This window comes from Pelophylax lessonae (genome assembly GCF_965119305.1).
Source record: "Pelophylax lessonae genome assembly, chromosome: 2".
NCBI lineage: Eukaryota > Metazoa > Chordata > Amphibia > Anura > Ranidae > Pelophylax > Pelophylax lessonae.
The window spans coordinates 578,408,425-578,428,078 of NC_138769.1; the positions used below are offsets into that span (position 1 = coordinate 578,408,425).

At 40.7% G+C, this 19,654-nt stretch overlaps 1 protein-coding gene across 1 annotated transcript in view; it reads right to left on the bottom strand.

The window, feature by feature from the left end:
* Window positions 1-739: 739 nt before the first annotated feature.
* B4GALNT1 (beta-1,4-N-acetyl-galactosaminyltransferase 1) overlaps window positions 740-19,654 on the bottom strand; it is a 306,925-nt gene continuing 288,010 nt past the window's right edge. The window contains exons 9-12 of the mRNA XM_082244664.1: window positions 16,760-16,950; window positions 6,559-6,699; window positions 5,962-6,199; window positions 740-1,024 (exon numbers count right to left, since the gene is read on the bottom strand). Coding sequence (XP_082100790.1) covers window positions 813-1,024; window positions 5,962-6,199; window positions 6,559-6,699; window positions 16,760-16,950 — 782 coding nt within the window. The 3' untranslated portion in view covers window positions 740-812. The remainder of the gene's footprint in view (window positions 1,025-5,961; window positions 6,200-6,558; window positions 6,700-16,759; window positions 16,951-19,654) is intronic.

Sequence of the window (19,654 nt, forward strand, 5' to 3'; positions counted from 1 at the left end):
TTGTCGGAGATGTTCCCATGCTTTTGCCTGTTCGTTAAACCAAGTAGTATCACTGTGGCAATAGCTGAACGCAGGAAGCAATGTTCAGGCAATCCAAAGAGGATTAGGAGCTCACTGGATTTTTGACAGATCAACGGGCATTGTTTTGTACTTGCAGCATGTTTTAACAGATATAACATGGGGAAATGTTCATGTATTGCTGAGGTGTAAAAAAGTTTTTTTTTTTTGGTCCTAAAAAAATAGTCCAAATAGAAACACAAGCATATAGACTCCATGCAGGTGGTGTGCTGTTTAGAAGTACACTGACAAGGCAGGTTATGTTTTACACTTATTTCTTCTTCAGTGATCCACCTGTTAATGTATTCAGCAGCATCTTTAGCAGTCACATGTCATGTGATCTGCCACTGCACTTCCAAAAAGCGATACAGATGATGGTTTAAAAAAAAAAAATCACTTGATACCTTGAGACGGTATTATTCAAGTCTTTTTTTTATCACTACTCCCAAGAGGTATACAGCCAAGGATACACTGGAATCTTCAGTGTAATTGAAATGATCTGCAAAATGAAATGTTATTGCCTAAACTTTGCAGAATATTATTCCTCTTTTTCACTTTTTACCCCTAACTGATGTGACTGTAGTGACAAAATCTACAGCCAGGATGGATGATTTTGAAAGCAGCACCCCCAATTGTAATTTGAGGAAAAGCTGTTTTCTCTAGTCACAGCCCATAAAAAAAAAAAAAAAAAAAAAAGAATTTCTTCCATATTATTTCCTTGTTTTTGATCATTGGACAGCACTTGGATCTTTCTTTCAGTTTCCAGTCATGCACTTGAAGCGATTTTTAAAGTAAAACAACTCATGTTGGATATTATTCCTATTGGAAGTTTTGGGATAACGGAATTTCAAATATTCCTTATCTGTTTGTGTTTGAGACCAAGGAAGGTGAATTTTTGAAGCATGGTCTACAATGACGTCATCGCACGAGCCAACGTGTAATTCTCGTAGTCCGTCGATAAAGAATTCTGCATAAAATTAAACAGACATAAGATTTTTTTTTTATCTTAACAGAACTAAAATAAATAATTCACAGAAGTTAAACAGGCAAACAGATTTATGGATAAATACAATTTTTTGGGGGGGCTTATTTCATCCCTTACAGCAGTGTTTCTCAACATTTTTTCAGTCAAGGCACCCTTTAAGAATTATGGACAATCTTGAGGCACCCTTCAAGAATTATGGACAATCTTGAGGCACCATTTAAGAATTATGGACAATCTTGAGGCACCCTTTAAGAATTATGGACAATCTTGAGGCACCCTTTAAGAATTATGGACAATCTTGAGGCACCCTTCAAGAATTATGGACAATCTTGAGGCACCATTTAAGAATTATGGACAATCTTGAGGCACCATTTAAGAATTATGGACAATCTTGAGGCACCCTTTAAGAATTATGAACAGTCTGGAGGCACCCCATTCTAAAATGTAAAAACGATACTAATAGTTTTACATAATGCAGCAACATCCACAAGTCCAAGTAGGACACCCAAGGTTGAAGGGGATTTATTCTTTTTATTCTTCTAAAACAAATACACTTTTGCAAACTGGTACTGACTAGTATTCCAAATTTTCTCTTCTCCCTCAGTTTTCCTCCATCACTCAGCTAATGTGACCCCCCCAACGTTGATGGAGAGGTGCAGGGGAGGGTCAAACAAGGATGCTATGAAGGGGACTGACATCCACTTTATCAACTGATGACGCCATTGGTCGTTAGGAGGTTGGCAGATAGAATTTTGTAATGGTGCACAATGAAAACCTGTGACTTTGTGTAACTAAAAGGCAGGCTTCATCCATCAGCTGGCTTGTATACAATTGTTGGGCAATTTTAAAGGCATTTCGCCAAGGCACCCCTAAAGAAACCTCGAGGCACCCTGATTGAAAAAAGCTGCCTTACAGCATTGTTAAATTACATCAAAAAGTTCCTATAGGTGGAGATTTACTTAAACTGGAGTACTCAGATACTGGTGCAGCTGTGCATGGAAGCCCACCAGCTTCTATCTTTAGCTTGTTTAATCAAGCTTTTAAAATAAAACCAGGAAGCTGATTGGTTTCTATGCAAAGCTGCACCAGATTCTGCACATTTCGGCATTAGTAAATCTCCCCTAGGTGTTCATCTGCAGAGGCGTACCTAGGGTCTCCAGCACCCTTGGCTAGAAACTGTATCGGCGCCCCCCCCCCCCTATTTTTTCCAGAATTAACGCTCTTTTTTTTGTTTTTAGCGCAAAAAATAAAAGAAGTGATCAAATACCACCAAAAGCTCTATTTGTGGGAAAAAAGGACATTAATTTGTTTGGGTACAACGTTGCATGACCACGCAATTGTCAGCTAAAGTAACTTCAATTTATTTGGGTACAGCGTTCCACATATTCCACAAGTATTTAGGGTGGAACATGTAACATGTTGCAGTTTCTGCAGCCTCTGCCCCTGATCCCCCTCAGTGTGACAGCAGGAGGGCAATCTTTCCCCCGCACCTGCTGTCACAATTCAAAAACAATGTGGCCATGCAGGGCTCCGCCAACATGACTCCGTCATTCATTCAGTTTCCTGTGAATAAATAGACTACAACTATCATCAGCCACTGAAGCTTCCAGCTTGTAGTTCTGAATGAACTGTGAGGGCGCTGATGAGCACTCCGATAGTATATTCACAAGCCCTGCAGCCCCCTCAATTTCTCCTTGATCAGAGTCTACAACTGGTGGCATCTGACAGCAGTGATTCCAATTCACATTCACGATAAGGTTAAACCAAAAATTGCCCCATAAAAGTGGGGATTTTTCAGGCAGGCATATAAAGAGAGTAAAATTTTATTTGTATCATATTAAAATAGCTAGTATTGATATATAATCAGTAAAACCAAGGCAAATACAATGAAATGAACAACACTACTGATCCCATTGGATGTACTTCCGCGCCTGCACTGTGCGGCCATGTGGTGAGCGCATGCGCGGGCATCGGGCAAGAGGAGAGTGAACATCACGGTCAGAGGAAGACGGGGTAAATACTTTTTTATAGGTTGATCCTTTGTTGGCTCAACTTAGACAGGATTTACCGTTATTTAATTTTCCTCTGGCCCATTTCTAGTTGCTCACGGGGGACTGTCTATCGGGGACATATGGGACCGGATTCAATTTAAGAGCTTTACAATACTGTGGGCAGATACATTCCCTCTGCATCTTTCTTTACTTCCCCCTGAGATCTATTACCAATACGATAAGGTAATTTTGCTCACTTGGAGAATCATGTATCTATATGATATATGACAATAGATTGTCTGCTCAATACACTCTTGCTTATTCAATTAATTTTTTCTACCATTTTTAGCATCCACAATTCCATGGCTGGCTATTCCCTTTTGAGAAAGTCTACTCAAAAGAAACCGGTCAAGGGGCTTACATTTCTGTCAACCGCCATCGTTTTCCACGGCACCTATGTACTACCTTTGCTTTTTGGATGTTTGTAAGTACCTCCACTATCAATAAATGGCATTTTTATTAAGCAGCATTACACTATGTGGGTGTCTCCATTTTTTACATGGAATGTGGATTGTCTGGAAATCCCAGTCATCTGTCCTTAGTGATTTATCATCATTTATGTGACACCTGTCATCTGGATCCCCCCAGAATGTGGGAGATGTGGATTAGTATCATGCATGTTTGACCCTCTTGCTGTAAGGCACCTGGGTCCACAGAATCTGGTGAGCACACATCTTTATCCCTTCCCTGTGGGTGTTGGCTCTTCACTCAGTTTCACTGGATGTTTTGCAGAATTTTGGAGGACTTACAGTTCACTAATTGGACTTCTTCATCATATCCATCTTTTTGTATTATCTCAGTTCATGTCTCTCTGTATGGACATTTTCACACTCATCAGTAACACAAGAGTATATTTATTGGTGTTAAGATAATTATTTATTTATTTTCCCACACAGCGCTGCACTTTGTAATGCACTTTATCTATAACAATTTATGTCAGTTGTGGTGTTAGCTGCTCATTTTTATATATATTTTTGTTAGTGCAGCTTTATTCAAATTTTTATATATCAATGCTAGCAATTTTAATATGATGCAAATAAAATTGTATATTTTTTACTCTTTATATCGGTGTTATGCCTGCCTGAAAAATCCCCACTCCTATGGGGGAATTTTCGGTTTAACCTGATTTGGGGATGTTGGCAGATTGACAACTGACTCTCTAATGGTGAAACCACTACATTCATACTATAATGAGCATGTTTTTTGTGCCTTACCATTCATTTCCATGGGCTGCAAAACAAACAGAAACACGCAAAAAGTATGGCAGGCACGATTTTTGAAATCACGCTGTACCAAACAACATGGTACTGCAACATCATGTGTTTTAGTGACTGCAAACACATGTACATTTACTAGGTGCATGGGTTGCCATTAAAAATGAATGGCACCCACGCTTGTCTATAGAAGGCAGACACGTTCTGATGCGATGTGGAAAACACTTGTTTCCTGTATTGCAAGTGGTGAAAATGGGCCCTTAAGTGTACTATAGCTGTGAGGGTTGGTGAAAGACTTTCCTGACGGAGGTCCAGAAGTTATAACAAGCCAAAGTGTTATCAAATCTACAAGAGTCTATCCTGTTAGACTTTTGATCCCAGTGACTCATTTTAAGATGTAGAAGTTAACCCTTATAAACAATTGCCCTGCTTTTGTAATAATAAAATACTGTTTTTATTTTGTTTCATCTTTTTCTTTTACATATTGGTGCTGCAGATTTCCTCCAGTCTCTTTCAGCCATTTCCGGTCTACATGCACTTGCTTTAGTGCCAGCTGCACATCATTGCTATGATCCGTCTTTCTGACAGTGATAAATTTTGGTAACTCAGCCCCTAAGTGGCAGGGTGACAGTGCAAGGGCGCAACTGAGATAAAGTTGATAATTTTTTACCAGGAGTCCCCTAATAACAAGGACCTTTATGACAACATCAATCTTTATAAAGATTGAAAGCATGTTTTGAAATAACATTAACATGTTAAGCTTGTGGGTTTTAAAAGATTTGGTTTAGATCTACTGCAGCATCCTGACATTGGCATCAAGTATTTCCCAATGCATACACATGAATTACCGCTTAAAGTAGGTAACAAGGAGGTACTCATTGGGGGGTTATTTACTAAAGCTGGTGAGTGAAAAATAAGTTACAACTCTGCATAGAAACCAATCAGCTTCTAGGTTTTATTGCCATAGCTTGAAGCGATAGTAAACCGCACCAACTTTTTTTTTTAAACCCTGCAAGGTAAAGGCATGATGTGCTAGTATGCATCGCATACTAGCACATTATGAAACACTTACCTTAGAACGAAGCCCTAAAGTGCTGCGCTTTCACTGCTGACAGGCGCTTCCATCTTCACCCAGTCTACCTTCTGGGTTAACGTCCTCCGGTTGTCTGATTGGCTGCGTTGCGATGACGTCACTCATCGCGTGGAAGTAATGGACCATTGCACGGAGCTCTGAAGGGACGGAACGGGTATACCGTCCCTTCAGAGTTCTTGGGTCGGTGATATCACCGTCTGCATGCAGTGTGAATATCTCCTAAACCGTGCAGATTTAGGAGATATTCACTGTACCTACAGGTAAGCCCTATTATATGGTTACCTGTAGGTACAAGTGCCAAAAAAAAAAAAGAGTCTGCTCCAACTTTAAGTGAACAAGCTGAAATTAGAAGCGGATTGGCTACCATGCACAGCTGCACCAGATTCTGAGTGCACCAGCTTTATTAAATCTCCCTCATTGCATATTAGTAACTAGACAACTATTCTGCTAGGATACTTGAACTCCACCCAACACTTTGTTTTCAGTGTGTATGTGTGATGAGCAAATCTGAATGTGAACTTCATTTGTTGGTTGCCTATTAACTGAGGTACTTCATCTTACCTAAATGAGCAACTCTTGACAACCGTGGGTCGAAACCAGCTTTCCTCAATTTTTCTGTTCGTCCCAAGAAGAAGTTCACTACTCCATCGGCCACCACGCAGTTGGGAAATCCCTCAATGACATGGTGAAAACCCTGATTCATCTTAAGGCAGTCACCTTCTTTGCCACCTGTTTCGATATTAATCTTCTGTCGATATGTTGTAGTATATCCTGTAATTTCCCTCACAGCACCACCAACCTGGTACAGGAAAGAGTGACAGAGGGGATTAGTGTCCAGAGTAACCATTTACATTCAAATTTCAATTATATATAATTGATTGCTATAGGCAGCACAATCATGTTTCTCAAGTTGTCATGCATGAAGCCGATACTGCCCCAGGCTGATATTCATGTCATCAATCACATAACTCTTGGCTAACGTATAAGAACAAATTAGATAATTAGATAATCATGCTTTTTGTGTGAAGGCATGTGAAGGCATGTATCTAAAACTCTAATTTTACTATAATTTTCATAATAAGACATTATTATACAATATAAGATATTGATTGTACCAATATATCAACATAAGGCATGCAAAGTATTGAGGCTACTCACTACATCCAGGCTTGTCTTCTCTAGAACTTCAACCAGTTTCTCAATCTTGGTTTGTGAACAAAATATAAAATCATCATCAACCCACAGGACGTACTTTGTGGACACTTGCGAGATGGCCAGATTTCTACCAGCAAACCAACCCTTGAAACAATAAAAATCAGTATAAGAATGCTATTCGTCTGAAGAGATCTGATTCCTATTAGAGATACATTCTAAAATAATAAGACGTAAAGTAAGCAAATGACTTGAAAGAGAAGTTCGGGATTTAGATAAAAAATATACTCACCTAGGTGGATGCCGCATCAATCCAATGCTGCATCTGTTCACCGGCGGCTCTGTATTGAGAACTGAGTGGTTAAAGGCCGCTGATCACTCAGTCCTCAGTATTCTGTGAGCAGAAAGCAGGGGACTGTCAGTGTTCTCCAGCTCTCTGCTCCCCCCTCGCCCCCCCCCCCCCCCCCGCGCTCACTGTGGAGGAGAGCAGCTGGCTCAGGCGCTCAGACGTTTGCTGCCAGTCGAGGAATGGTTCCCAATCATATGGTCAGGATACTTTTTAGATCCTGAACCGGCTCTGTCACCTCAGCCAAAATAAGTGCACTCCTGTGATCCATGGGAGAAGTACAGCCAAATGAGCTTTGACTATACTTCTCCTTTAAACTGCATGAGGCTGGTTTTAATAACCACAGCAAGTATGTATATTCTAAAAGTGGTCAGAGTTTAAAATACAGTCAAAATACATTGTTAGAACTTGGTAATCATTGAGAAACAAACACATAAAATGTATGTCCCTTGACCTGACTCAAAGGGCACAATCTACAATAATTTTTCATATCGATATTTCCTGAATAATCATTAATCAAGTCAATAAAAATGCATCCCATTTGGTTTTTGGTATAAGAACTACCCACTGCCACCTCACGTGGCAAGGGCCTGTATCCCCACATGTGTGAACGGAATACATTTCAACTGCACCATTTTAGTCAAATACAGTTTTTGGAAAATTTTCACTTTCTCACTTAAATGGGAGCAGTTGTCCTTGAATGTTTTATATATGAGAGGTGCTCTACTTATCTGGGTTTTTTTTTTTTTTCAATTCTGTATTTACTGAAATTTTTTTTTCAAAATTTACAACAAGAAAAAAGAAAAAGAGCATGCATTCTCAAATACAAAAATTAAGCTTATCTGGTAATTATAATGATAGATCCACTTTGAGCTGAGTGGCAAGAATTCCAAGACAGCATTGGCAGTTTAGTGATTAATTTTTCTTGTTGACTGGAATTTTTTCATCTGCAGCCTGTGTTGTCCAAAGGCTTTTATTGAGAAAAGAGCAGTTACCCACCATAACGTAGTGTATTACTTTAAAAGATGTATATGATGGATATGTTCTGTGCAAACAGGCCAGATTCACATTCTTTGTATATACACATAATAAAATATCATAGTAAGGAAACATATTAACCACTAGCAAAATGTAAAATCTGACTTTTGCATTGTATGATTGCAGTTATGATAATATACACAAGGTGGCGCCATGAAATATAACATAATGGACAGCAAAGCGGAAGACATTGCAGAATCAAATTTTCACTCTTTTGCCAACGTATGACTAATTGAGGGGATATGTAAACGAATAATAGGAGAGTACAGCAGACATTACAAACTGGTCAAAGATCTGCTTTTGTTGCATGATCTATGTATTACTATACCACATCTAAGTACCACATTTTTCTCTACAAGCTGTATGCTTGGTATAAAACAAATTAAGGACAAACACATTTATGAAGCTGGTCTAGAAAAATCTATTTTGAAGCCATTGTTTTTTACTGGTGTTGCGGACTCTCTACTTTCCTCCTTTTACTTAAAGTGGTTGTAACCCTTACCTATACTCAGTAAAGTGACTGGCCTCGTGTGGTACACAGAGATGAAATAAGGTTGTACCTGTCTATCTGCAGTCTTATTTTCTCTACATCTGTTGAAAGTGCTACACCTTAAAGCTTGTCTGAGAGTTTAGAAAAAAGGGGGTGGAGAGCTAATGTTACACACTGCAGAGCTCAGTGAGGAGAGCTCTGAGAGCTGATTGGAGGGGAGGGAGGGGAGGGAAGGGAATGGGAGGGGAGGCAAGGGAACGGGAGGGAACAGGAGAGGAGAGGAGGAAAGGGAAGGGGAGGGAAGAAAGGGAAGGGAAGAAAGGGAAGGGAAGAAAGGGAAGGGACACCCCCCCCCTTGACACAGCACACAGGAACAGATTTGAGGCTATCAATGAGCTGGAGGTCCCTTCTCTGTCACCAGGGAAAGTTGTCAGAAATGATTTATGCTGAAAGCAGAGGAAATAAACATCAGACAGAAATTACACTCACTGCTCTTAAAGAGGTTATAAATGCAGAAGGCTTTTTATCTTAATGCATTCTTTGCATTAGGATAAAAAACCGTCTGTGAGCAGCAGTCCCCATCAGCGCCTTTAATACTTACCTGCGCCAATCTCAATCCAGCGATGCTGCATGAGAGACTCGGCTGTACGGGACTCTCCCTCCTGATTGGCTGAGACAGCAGTGGGGCACCATTGGCACCCGCTGCTGTCAATCAATCACTCAGTGAGCCAATGAGGAGAGAGAGGTGGCAGGGCTGGGACGTCCCTGTCTGAATGGACACACAGAGCTGCAGCTCTGCTCGGGGTGCCGCCATAGCAAGCTGCTTGCTGTGGGGGCACTCAGCAGGAGGGTCCAAGAGCACCAAAAAGGGACCCAAAAGAGGAGGATCCAGGCTGCTCTGTACAAAACCACTACACAGGGAAGGTAAGTATAACATGTTTGTTATTTTAAAATAGAAAAAATTAGAGTTTACAATCACTTAAAAGTACTCACTATAGAGGGATATGCTTTGTTCATATTTCATATCTGAGGTTTACAACCACTTTAAATATTGAATGGCTATAAAGTACAAAGAAATATGATAAGCTTTACATCCAGCAATCATGACATACCAGCAGTTTGTTGTGCTGTGTTTATGGAGAGAAAATAGCACTACTGTTAGCCTTATGCTGTTACATATGAACTCTATAAACATTTATTCCACCAACACTAGCACTTTATAGCTTTGCATGCCTCGAAATGTCACACGTTTTAGTTATTGTTGTTATGTGTGACCAGCATGCAATAGCTGGGCAGTTCGGACATAAAAGAGAACAGCCTAAACAAACAGTTAGTCCTTCAAGACCATATACACCTCAGATTTTTAGGCTTGCTATAAACAGCATTGAAACACATGGAGAGTTTGGTGTTTTCTTTTCTGCAGTTTTTATCTATGTGTTTTTGTATGATGAGTTTTTAAAACTGCAATTTAATGGCAGTTTCTGGAAAGCCCGCCTTTCAGGATGAATGTAAGCTCAATTCAAATACATGTAAAAATGCACTTTACATGCATCTGAATGCATAGAACTGCACAGAGAAGTCACCTAGTGAAGATGCAAGTTAAAGGTACAAATGTTCTTTAAAAAACACACTTCTCAATAAAAAGATCTTTGAAAAAAAAAAAAAAACACACTTCTCTGACTAAAATAAAGGTGTGAAATACAGTCCCCCCATCAAAGAAGAAACTGAATACTCACATGTCTTGCTACCAGGGCCACTGATATATGTAGTATAAAAAAAAAAAAAACTAGGGGCTGAAGATCCAAAATTTGCAGGAGTGTTGAATTCCTGCCCCTCTACTGCACTCCACTGTCCTTTATGCCACCACTATGTCCTGTATTAATTTGGGGCTGATAGGAGAAACCTCAGAGCATAGAGGAGAACCAATAAATTGACAGGGCCAGAAGTTTCTTCTGCTGGCGGGTCTTTCTCACTACTGCAGAGGTTAGTAAAGCACTAAAGGTTAATATTTATTGTCTTATTTTCAGGGGGCACTGTATTTTCCAACTTTATTTTATGGTCAGAAGAGAATTGGTAAAACCTCTTTCAGTTATTTTTTTTTTCTTTGCTGTTTCTTTTTGGGGAGCCAATAAAGATGATCTAAAGCTTTTGATGCCTTAGCTTTTCTCTATCCTTCTCCCTCCATTCTGATGTCTGAAATTTTCTTCACACTATTTTTACTTAAAGTGGTTGTAGCCCTAAAAAGAAAAAATGATCCTGTTCCTTTATAGCATGAATAACAGCACAGTGCTTGTGCTATGTAATTTGTCCCTTTGTATAATCTAAAATACCTGGTTGATCCTGTTTGTTGCTGCTCTCTCCTCTGTAAACTGACCACGGTTTATCATGGCTGCTGAGCCCCTGATACCGTGGTCAGATTACGTGCCTCTGTTAGCCTGCTGTCTCTCCTCTCTCCACCTCTCCCTGCCCACCCCTCCCCTCCTGCTGCTATAATTACTGTGCTTTGTTAATGGAATACCCTGTGTTCCATTAACTTATGTTCCTCACTGTATATACCTGCAACATGGGCCAGCCTGAAGTGATCTAGAACTTAATTTTTTTACTTTAAAGTGGAAAGCCACTTTTTTACTTAATGGAATGCCCTTTGTTCCATTAACTTATGTTCCTCACTGTATATACCTGCAAAATGGGCCAGCCTGAAGTGATCTAGAACTTAATTTTTTGACTTTAATGTGGAAAGCCCCCTTTTTACTTAATGGAATGCCCTTTGTTCCATTAAGTTATGTTCCCCACTGTATGTGCTTTGTAAAAAATATGTAATTCATACCTTATTTCAGGGCGCCCCTCGGCGCTCAGGTGACCGCCTGCCGCTCTCCTCCGGCTGACATCAGCGGGGTCTCTCAGCCCCTCCCGCTGTGGTTCTCAGATCGGAGAAGACAGCGGCGGGCGGTCACGTGAGCGCTGAGCGGCGCTCTGAAATAAAGTATACATCTACATATTTTTTATAAAGCACATACAGTGGGGCACATAACCTAATGGAACACAGAGGATTCCATTAAGAAAACAATGTGGCTTTACAACCACTTTAAATTGGAACTTTAGTAAAACAAAAATGATGTCCTGCTAGATTATTTCAGGCTAGACCCTTTTGCAATATATGTATAGCTATATAAAATATTGTGGAATGTGTGCTCCTTGCTAAAGAACATTATTTTATTTCTTTTCTATAAAGTTGTTATGGGTAAAGTTCCATTTTAAATGGACACTTTGAAATGATAGTGTCACTGGAAAAGACCCCCTCTCCATAGTCCCTTTATAGGTATTTTTCAGCTGTTCCTTCCTTTGCAGCTGTCCTAATATTGTCACATCATCCAGCACTTCAGTTTCAGTTTATGGAGAAGCATATGACCTCCTTCACATGATAGTGCCTGGGACTAGCAGTCATTAGTTTGGCCTGCACACTGTCACATGACTGGAGGACTGGCGTCACCACTTCCATGGACTGCTGACAAGGTAATCATTGGTAAGGTAAGTTTGGTTGAGCCCATTCCAGAGACACTGTCATATTGCCTGCATGGGCACGGTAACAGTTGGGTTGCTTTTTTAAAGGGAAAATAGGCTGTTTACTTTTCAAGGGAAGTTTCACTTTTCAAATTAATTTTCCCCAACGTTTAGTGAATATGGTGAAAGTTTACTTTGCAAATACCCAAACACATGCAAGGAAAATTAAAAAAAAAAAACAAAAAAAAACAAATAGTGTCTTGATTGGCCATGATTAGATAATGGAAGTGAGCAGAGCTTCACCTCATTCACTAAGCTCTGGGGGAAATTTCCTTGCAAAGTGCAACTTCCCTCGCAAAGTAAACAGTCTATCTGCCTTCAGTATATAACCCCGGTGTCTCTTTAAAGTTGTGCCAGATACTTAAAATAAAATCCAGAAATCCAACAGTATTTTTCTCTAACATTTATACTTCTACAAAACACATTCTTGGCCAAACACAATGAAGTACATTGGATCTATGAAAATACTAAAGCTGAAAACATGCCAAGGAAAAAAAAAATATATGTAAGCATGGGTCGCTGGTTGGAATCCCAACCACAACACTACCTGCCTGGAGTTTGCATGTTTTCCCTGCGCCTGTGTAGGTTTTTCTCTGGCTTTAATATGGCTATGTGGTTTTTGGTTAATCTTTTAGAAATTTGTACAACAACAATTGAACATGTATGGCCAGCCTAAAGGGCCATACACGCTAGAAGATTTTCTGAAGACTTTTTCCTTCAGATTTACCTTTTCTATGTAGTGCAAGGGCCTGCCAGATTGCATACAAATTGAAAGTGTTTAGGTTTGACCTCATATTATCTGGTTTTGGTAAATCTAAAGGAAAAAGTCTTCAGAAAATCTTATAGTGTGTATGGCCCATTAGTCTAAATGAAAAAGCCACTTTGTGCTCATGCTAAGATTATTGAAAGCATTTCTTATGTGTGTTGACTTGTACGAAACTTGGATCAAGTATGGCCAGCCAAACACTCATTCATTAGTGAACTGGTGATTTTGGTTTAGGACCCAACAGACCCAATTAATTACTTTGCTGGGCATTTCCTATACTGGGTGGGTGTAGTTTAACCAAGGTTATATAAAGGGATGTATAAGAGCAGCTCATTTGGCTTCTGGCAGCAGAGCCACGTGTCTTTATGTCCGAATTTGCTTTTGGGGGTGGGGGGGGGTTTGCTGGCATGCCTAAGGACCTATATTGCAGTAAGTGTATTTTGGTGGATGAATACTTTTCATGCTCTAAATGTTTTGTATAGTTTTTGCAAAGTGTGTCTTTATGTACTCTATACATGTGTTTTTGTTTTATTTTCATGCCTCTGTGTAGCTGTATGTTCTACTGATTTGATTGTATTTAAATGGAAAGGCAGGCTCATGCAAACAATAAACATAAAAGTATGTTGGGTATGTTTTATGCTTAATACTAAGGTGTCTACAACTTATTTTGCTTGACTTTTGGATATTGTAAGCTCTATCTATCCATCATATGTTGTATCTTTGCACTGTAATTTGAATAAAAAATACTTGATTTGGGGGTTTTGGGGGGGGGGGGACATTTCACATGCCTGCTTGAGTGATTACTGATGTTTTATACATGTTCAATAAAGCTTATTCATTTGTACACAGCTCCTGTTTTTTTGTTTTCTTTTCTTCATATTTGTCTGGATGTAATTCAGATATCTTTTGTGTCTATTGAATGTAATCCATTTCTTATATTTTTTGTGTGTGTGCAATGGCAGTACAGTATGAACATGGGTAGGGTTTCTCCCTGTACTCCAGTGAAGTGTGTATGGGTGTGTATGGGGGGGTGGGGTGTGTGTTTGGGGGGGGGGAGGTGTGTGTGTGTGTGTGTGTGGGGGGGAGGAGTGTGTGTGTGTGTGTGTGTGTGGGGGGGGATTAGTGTGTGTGTGTGTGGGGGGGGAGGAGTGTGTGTGTGGGGTGTGTGTATGTGTGGGGTGGGAGGAGTGTGTGTGTGTGTGGGGGGGAGGAATGCGTGTATGTGGTGGGGAGGAGTGTGTGTGTGTGTGTGTGTGGGGGTGTGTGTGTGGGGGTGTGTGTGTGTGTGTGGGGGGGGGGAGTGTGTGTGTGTGTGTGGGGGGGAGTGTGTGTGGGGGGGGGAGGAGTGTGTGTGTGGGGGGGGGGGGGGCGTGTGTGTGTGGGGGGAGGTGTGTGTGTGTGTGGGGGGGAGGTGTGTGTGTGTGTGGGGGGGAAGGGGTTTGTGTGTGTATGTGGGGGAGGAGTTTGTGTGTGTGGGAGGAGTTTGTGGGGGTGGGGGGGAGGAGTGTGTGGGGGGAGGAGTGTGTGTGTATGTGTGGGGGGGAGGAGTGTGTGTGTGTGTGTGTGTGTGGGGGGGGAGGAGTGTGTGTGTGTGTGTGTGGGGGAGGAGTGTGTGTGTGTGTGTGGGGGGGGAGGAGTGTGTGTGGGGGGGAGGAGTGTGTGTGTGTGGGGGGGAGGAGCGTGTGTGTGTGGGGGGGAGTGTGTGTGTGTGTGGGGGGGGGGAGTGTGTGTGTGGGGGGGAGGAGTGTGTGTGGGTGTGGGGAGGGAGTGTGTGTGTGTGTGTGTGTGGGGGGGGGAGGAGTGTGTGTGGGTGTGGGGGGGGGAGTGTGTGGGGGGGCTAAATTGTAAGAAATAATTAAAGTGTGTATGTATATATTTAGCTAAAAATATATATAAATTAAGGAATAATACAAAATTTCCATTCAGCCTCTGTGGATGAATGTAACTAAAACATTTAATAAAAAATCACTAAAAATGATTACTAAATAAAAGATTGCTGCAGCGCTCACTCACCTTTTTAGTTGGCCTAGGTCAGTGATGATGAACCTTGGCAGCACAGGTGTTTTGTAACATTTTCCATGATGCTCACCTACACTGCACAGTACATGAGCATTATGGGAAATGTAGGGCAAAAACATCTAGGGGGGGGGGGGGTTAAGGGTTACCATCACTGGCTTAGGTAAAACATTTCCAATACATTTTAGTTGTCTGTGTGCGCCATTTTTAAAATAAAGCAAAATCTCTTTACAATAAATTGCAAATGGCACATTGGCGTTTGCCCTGGACCAGAAATGACACCGAATTGGCTTGCACACTTTCCAGCAAGTGGTCACAATCAACTGGCTAATCATGGTGAGGGCCACTTTCAGCTGTGAAGAAATGGCATTCATATGCAAAGTAAGTGTGTGTGTGGGGGTCTGTGCTTGTAATCAGAGCATTGATTACCAGTGCAGACCCTTGGGGCATGCCACTAGAGCCACCAGGGATGCCCACCCATGCCACCACTGATGCCAATCAGTGCTCAGGGAACCTGTTAGTGCCCTCCTCATCAGTGCTGCCCATCATTACCATCTATTAGTGCTGCCCACCAGTGCCAATCATTGCCACCTATCAATGCCCATCAATGCTGCATATCAGTGCCGCCTATCAGTGTCGATCAGTGCTGCATATTAGTGTCTCATCAGTGCCTGCCAGCGCAGCCTCATCAATGCTCGTCAGTGCAACCAAAAACATATTGATTTACCAAATTTTATTACATAAACAAAAACACATTTTTTTAGGGGTCAAACATTTAGGTCTTCTTTTTGCCAATAAAAAAAAAAAAACCTTGCAGTGATCAAATACCACCAAAAGAAAGCAATATTTGTGTGAAAATAATGTCATACATTTGTGTTAGGTACAAGGTTGCATGACCGCGAAATTGTCATTCAAAATGCAACAGTATAAAAAGCTGAAAATTGGCCTGGGCAGGAAGGGGGTGTAACTGCCCTGTAAGGAAGTGGTTAACTATTGAAACATGGGAATAAATATTCCAGGGGTAATCATGCTCAGCTCAATGGTTTAGTGGTTAGTGTTCCTGTCTATAAACACTGAGAGCATGAGTTCAAATCCCAAGTGTGCCATCACCTCCTTAAATTTTAGACAGCTGTAAATAAATACTGAAACTTGGCAATTGCACCCTGCACATATGCATGTTTGTTTCTTGAATATACATGGCCATTGACATGCAATTTTAGGTGATGTAGCCAATGTATTACTATATGGCCAAAAAAAATAATGACACTTAAGGTGTTAACATGGTTGGGCCTTGAACTCATGACCTAGCAATCTTTGTCTATGAGCTTAGCCCACTACACCAAAGTGCTGAATACAATCAGATATGCCTGAAAGTTTCAGATGAATAAAGAATGAAGATTGCTAATTAGACAGCTGTGTAGTCTGCTATTAGTAAATCTAAAGGTTAAAACACATAAGATACATAACTATACCTTAAAATTAAAATAAACCATAATAGATGACATTGCTGTGTAATAGTGATTCAGAATAGACAAATTTCCTTTTATGAAAAACACAAAGGGATTTTGGTTAACTCCAAACTCGAAATCAGCCTAAGTTAACTCCAACTCCGAATTCACTAAAGCACCTAGTTGAAGGTTTAACTCAAGCCACTTACCTAATTAGGATGCTAATGAGTTTAGGCTGGAGTTATTTCTGGAGAAGTGAGCAGCTCTACTCCAAACTTATACTGAATTAGGCCCTTTGTATCAGTCTATCACATAAAAATTCCAATAAAATACATTTGCATTTTTGATTTTACCATGACAAAATGTGCAAAATGTCAAGGGGAATGAATACTTTTTAAAGGTACTGTATGTATGAATGTGAGTTAGGGACCTTAGATTGTAAACTCCTTAAGGTCAGGGACTGATGTGAATGTACAATATACATATATGTAAAGTGCTATATATGTACCTGTAATAAATAAATAAATAAATAAATGGTGTACCTTTCCAAACGGCATGATGTACTGTTCCACATGGGCACCTTCAACTTTCTGGGGTGTTTCACTGTCATCGGCTATAATGATGTTTACAGTAGGGTAAAAACTCCTGATGCTGTCCATTAGATTCTGCAGCTTGTCATATCGAAGAAACGTTTTGGTTGCTATGGTGACGAGGGCACTAATGTTGTATTTTGCTGTGGAAAAAAATAACACAATTGAAAGCTCCGTTTAAAAATTCTAACTATTGAATATTTCTAGCCAGGCATTGTTATTACATCTGAATATTCTAATAAAATCAACCCTTTTAATCTCTGATAATCTCCAACTTTTTCTCATTTTGCCTGTAATAGTTTTGGATTGACCCTGAAGATGCTCAGGGAAATTTTCTGACATTGAAAATTGTGTCCTACCTCCTGCGGAACTTCCAATCAGGCGGGCATAAGCACACGAGGAGGAAGTGCCCTTCCTGTTATTCTGGGAGCGATGCCAACTATGCCATGTATCCTAGGGGGAGCCAAGAAACCAGCCAGGACCCAGAGCGTGAACACAACCGTTTTTTTGTTTTTCAGACATTGCTCCGGAGAATAGAAAGAATTTTCATCTTTGAGTATATTGGGATTGGGAGTTTGCACTGTGGGAAGTGCATGTATGATCCGCCCTTAGGGCCATTTCACACCATAGAAACTCAGTCTGAATGCATTTCAGATGTGTGGATGCTATCCAGTACATTTTTCCCTTTCTTTTTTTTTTGTTCACCTTAAATAGGGACATGTGTGTTTTTTTGGTGTATTTAGGTGCAATTCAGTGAGTTTTTGGTGCGTTTTACCGCATTCCAGTACAGTTCAGTGCAGCAAAAATGCAGCATCCTCTTTTTTTCTGGAACTGGAATGCACTGCAGCTGACTGCACTGGTGTGAACGATGCCATTGCAAACCAAATCACCTACTGTCCATGCGTTTCTGATGAAGAGAAAAGCACACTGGACCGCATGTGGTGTGAACCGGCCCTTAAAGTGACTTGTTGATCAGGGGAATGGTTTGAAATATGCATTTGTGCAGATTTGAGAATTTAGACCCCAAAGACTGGACACACCATTTTTGAGTAACTCGGCAAAATACTATGGAGGCCAAAAGCCATAAGCAACCACTGATCACATTCTTGTTCTTGAGTTGTTCCTAGAGGACAACTGTACCTTTGGTATAGGTTGTCTTTTTAATAAATGCAGCTGTTTGCTGAGTCCAATGCTCACCTTGTTCCTTGATCCAGCGATTTTCTGGATGGGTCCTATTCATATAGCACGTGCATGCAGCACCTCCATTTAGTCCTATGGGGAGAGCCGTACTCTGCAGGACTCCAGGAAGGAAAAGTACAACTACCTATAGGAATTGATAAGGCCACAGTGCGCAGGCTGAAGAGAAACTGGTGGGGACATAATAAGAAGCAAGGCTTTGTAGCACCTAACACAGTGAAGAATGCTGGATTGACAGCAAAGGTGAGTATCAGAGCAGGTTTGCTGTACACATTCATTAACCTCCCTGGCGGTATGATTGTTTCCGATTTTAGGTACTGAAAGCGGTACCATTATTTTGCATGTAATTCTTAAGAACGAGCAGCCCAAACCAACTGTTTACATATGATTTTTTTTTTTTTTACTGTGCGTTCTTCTTTATAACATCTCAGGTATGATAAAGTTTGAAACACCAAATCATAAATTATAATATAATAAATAACTATAAATAAGTTAAAGTATGTATGTATGTATGTATATATATATATATATATATATATATATATATATATATATATATATATACACACACACACATATATATATATATATATATATATATATATATATATATATATATATATATATATATATATATATAGGTATACATATTATATATATATATGTGTGTGTGTGTGTGTGCATATATATATATATGTATACACACACACATATATATATATGTATACATATATATATATATATAAAGTACAGTAAAACTGCAGGAAAGGGCACTGGGGGGCAAACTACTGTGAATTTATTTTATTTTGTAATGTATCAGTGTGTTTGTGTGTTTTACTATTTGAATTTGTTGCCGGTTCCACCCCCTGCGAGCGTCACGTCGCAGGAGACGGAAGCCGGGGCTCACATCGGGCATCGGGCGGAAGATCCGGCCGCAGTATGCTTCAGGGACACATTGCGGGATCCCGGTGACAAGGTACCGTATATACTCGAGTATAAGCCGACCCGAATATAAGCCGAGGCCCCTAATTTTACCACAAAAAAATGGGAAAAATGATTGACTCGAGTATAAGCCTAGGGTGGGAAATGCAGCAGCTACTGGCACATTACACTGTACATTACAGCACATTACAAAGTACATTACAGCACATTACACTGTACATTACAGCACATTAGGCCTCCCCCCCCCTCAACCCAGGTCAACCATAAGTACCGGTAATAAATAAATAAAAATATATACTGTAAAATAAACTATTAAATATAATTATTGAGGAACCTTGGGGTGCTGGATGCTGCTGATCTGCAGATGTTGGCAGGTGTGGGTAACGGTTCCCTCAGTGCCTCCCGCTCCCGGCCCGGGCAGCTTCTTCACTTCTTCTTCAGCAGCGCGGCTGCCAGCACTGGCTCCTCCCACAGTGTGACGTGCGGGCGCAGCTCATCCACTGACTCTCCACTGACTGTCTCCTCCACTCCTCTGCTACAGAGGAGTCAAGCGGCGGGTCATGTCATTCCAGCATACAGTATTATCATATTAACGGCGGCGGATGCGGGCCGGGAGGGTCGGGGTGAGATACACAGTTATTCCCGGTCATTCCTAAACGTTCCTGGCATTTCTCCACTTTCGTTTTTTTGCTCACTCGAGTATAAGCC